The following is a 3,513-nucleotide window of genomic DNA, read 5'->3' as shown; positions in this document are numbered from 1 at the left end:
AGTTTGATCATAAGAACCCTTGTGTGACCTTTCATAAGCACGGCCACTCCTGCATCCCACTCCTCATCCCTCCACAGTCTCTGTCCTCCCTCTCTAACTGCATCACTTAGGACTGTGATGTAAGTGAATGCAGTTTATGATCTTTTGATATTGGCTGTTTTATCCAGCATAATTTAAATTTTTTTCTGATTATAAAAGTGTAGGGAATTAACTAACAAACTATTAGAACTAATTAGTAATGACATGCATTTTTTTAAAAAATATATTTCATTGATTTTTTACAGAGAGGAAAGGAGAGGGATAGAGAGTTAGAAACATCGATGAGAGAGAAACATCGACCAGCTGCCTCCTGCACACTCCCCACTGGGGATGTGCCCGCAACCCAGGTACATGCCCTTGACCGGAATCGAACCTGGGACCCTTCAGTCCGCAGGCTGACGCTCTATATCCACTGAGCCAAACCGGTTAGGGCGACATGCATTCTTAAGTGCATAGTTTGGTCGCATTGCATATACCCTGTATTCACACTCCAGAATTAAATACTTTTTAAAAAACAAAACTTCTGTATGACAAAAATACAGCAAAATTAAAGGCCAAGTGACAAAATGGGAGAAAACATTTGCAAATTAATAAAGAATTAATGCCCATATTATGTAATAGTTTCTATTAATTAGTAAAATAATCCAAATTGAAAAATATGTCAAGGATTTGAGGAGGTAATTCACAGGTGAAATGTAAAGTATAAAGGATTTGCCTTGTTAGTAATGATGGAAGTACAGATTAAGAGAAGCATATTTTATCGACCGTATTGCCAGGAATTTAAAAGATTCATTGAGTGCACAGCAAACACTCCTGTGTGCATTTCTGGTGAAAGTATAATAACGTGTGTGTGTGTGTGTGTGTGTGTGTGTGTGTGTGTTTGTTGGGAAGCAATTTGAAATGACCAGAGTACAATACAGTCAGATCCTTTGATCTAATCCCATTTCTAGGAATCTCGCCAGAACAGGTGTGTGCACGTGTGCTCAGAACATCTGCTGCAGCGTTATTTAAATGAGAGCAAAAGTGTGGGGAGTAAAACCTAAGTGTCCACTAACAGAGAAGTAGTTAGATTGTGATACATCCATAGCGTGGAATATTTTTGTTTCTAATTTTTAAAGTTGTGTTGTTTTAAAATAGAATAATTTGTACCTCTGTGTTCTGATAGAAAAATCTACAGAGTATATAAGTGACAGAGAACAACTTATATACTTTGTATTCAAGTATGAAAGTGGCAAATAAGAAAATAGTATGTTTAGTGTGACCTCATTATCTAAATGAGCCCAGCTCTGCGCACCTATGCGGTGCTGTGTGAATGGACTCAGTGGGCTCTCACAGACAGCTTACCCATGCACCGTGTGCAGCTCAGAGAGCCACCCATGGGGGGAGGGGAGCATGCTCGTTCTAAAAATTAGAAACACGTTACAGGAGAGAGAAGCAGCACGGTGCAGTGTGTGCATTCTCAGCACCCAGAATCAGCGATTGCCAGTCTCTCTCCGGAGTTTCCTTCTTTTCATGCAGTTATTTTATGCAGTAGAATTACTAGCGCATTTGAATAGTCTGAGCCAGGCATTTCTGAAATAGCTCATATTAGGGCAAATATAATTCACACCTTTTCTGTAAACAGGTTTTTCCCCCTAACAGAAGGCAAGATGCACACCATCCAAAGCCTCTGTCCATTTCTGCCCGAAGACGACAAGAAAGAATTCATTGCTCAGTGTGTGCCTGCCCTTCTGGCCTGGGCCAAGGAAGACCTTTGCAGTACGAATGGTTAGTTTCCTGATAGTACATATTCTGTTGTTTTAATTATTGCTTGAGTTGAAATAAATGTCTCTTCATATCTGAACCCAAATCTAGCAGAGATAAATTCTAGCTGATTTATTCCTAGTTTATTCTTTTGCTACAGAACAAGTTGATGGGCAGTAGGGCCAGTGTCTTTGGAGAGAGTCTGTTACAGTGTGTAGGACAGAAAGCTACAGTCTCAGGGAAGACCTGCAACCACAGACCCCTGGTTGCCTGTAGCTCTTCAAGCTGCGCCTTGTCTCTGAGTCAGCCGGGGAGTGAGCACATGAAGGCAAAAGAGGGAATAGCTTTTGTCGTCTTTTATTTTTTTTAAGTTCTTTTTTTCAAAATATGTGTTTATTGATTTCAGAGAGGAAAGGAGAGGGGGGGAGAGAGAGAGAGACATCAATGATGAGAGAGTCATTGATTGACTGCCTCCAGCACCAGGGATTGAGCCCACAACCCGGGCTTGTGACCTGACTGGGAATTGAACCACAATCTCCTGGTTCATAGGTGAAGGCCCAACCATTGAGCAACACTGTCTGGGCAGCTCTTAAAAGTCCTGATGAATCTATAAAAGGAGACTTTTTAATGGTTTTGGGGAAATAGAGAAAGGTTTTAAACTACTTTGGACACTTTGCCATCTGTTTATTAACTTAATAAACCCTGTTGAACACTGGCTATGTGTTGAGAAGATAGACATAAAATTATACCATGTGAAAACGGCATAATCCTTGTGTGGAAGTGGCAGAAAAGGCGTTTTCCACTCTTGAGTGCCAGTGGTGACCTCACAGAGGAATCACCACCTGAGTGTGGAAGGGTCGTCGCTATGTGGCCCCAGTGTGGGAAGGGCTCTCCAGGTCCACAGGAACAGGACGAGGGCGGGTAGTTGAGTTTGGCTGGCGTGTCAGGTGGAAGGTTGGGGTGCACAGGACGGTGGGTTCCGTGCAGGGGAAGGAGCAGGTCCTGAGCCTGGTGTGTGGGTGGAGCTTGGACTTGAAGCTGCAGGAGCTGTTGGCCCACATCTGGGAGGAGAGAGCACATTCCCTTAGCATATTGACAGCTGTGGGAAGGGTGGGCGTGAGAGGGGAGGTTGGGGGAAGAGACGAGGTGGGAACTGCTAGGATAGTCTTAATGAGAGGTGCAGAGCTTCAGTAAAGGCGGAGGTGGAAGAGGATGTGGACATGAAAGAGATTTAGGACACAGAATTGAAGGGCTGCCTACGGGGGAGGCGGAAGCACCAGTAGCCCTTGTGGGAAACCCCATAGGACACCCGAGGGTTAGGATGGGGCGGGTGTACAGGGAGCCAGTGCTACGTTCTGAGCATGTGAGATGAAGGTGCCTGTGGAATGAGGATTCATGGAGATTTCAGGGAGCAGCAGGCTGTCGACTGGGTAGAGATGCTGCTGTGGGAGTCCACGCCGTGCAGGTGGCCTCAGATCCATCAAGGAGGGGGAGCCTGTTCAGACAGAGTAAAGGGGGTGTGCGTGGAGGGAGACTTGAGACTAAGGGCTGAAGATAAAGAGAAGCAACGGAGGACTTTTAGGAAGCACCCATCACCTGTGTTAAAGCCACAGAAGGTCCCATAAAACTGGGGCCTGAAGTGTCCCCGGCATTGGCGTTGGAGTAACTTGTGCTGTGAAGGTGGGCAGACAGTCTGTTCTAGGTGTTTGGCGAAAGGTTGGTAGGAAGAAG

The 3,513-nt window shown here is 44.8% G+C and overlaps 1 protein-coding gene across 1 annotated transcript in view; it reads left to right on the top strand.

The window, feature by feature from the left end:
- LTN1 (listerin E3 ubiquitin protein ligase 1) overlaps positions 1 to 3,513 on the top strand; it is a 48,167-nt gene that overhangs the window by 27,273 nt on the left and 17,381 nt on the right. The window contains exon 19 of the mRNA XM_006105816.3: positions 1,664 to 1,806. Within this exon, the coding sequence (XP_006105878.1) occupies positions 1,664 to 1,806 (143 nt within the window). The remainder of the gene's footprint in view (positions 1 to 1,663; positions 1,807 to 3,513) is intronic.

Source organism: Myotis lucifugus, unplaced genomic scaffold (genome assembly GCF_000147115.1).
Source record: "Myotis lucifugus unplaced genomic scaffold, Myoluc2.0 scaffold_727, whole genome shotgun sequence".
Taxonomy (NCBI): Eukaryota; Metazoa; Chordata; class Mammalia; order Chiroptera; family Vespertilionidae; genus Myotis; species Myotis lucifugus.
Note: the sequence above shows the minus strand (reverse complement) of the source record. Positions and strands in the feature narration are given on the sequence as shown.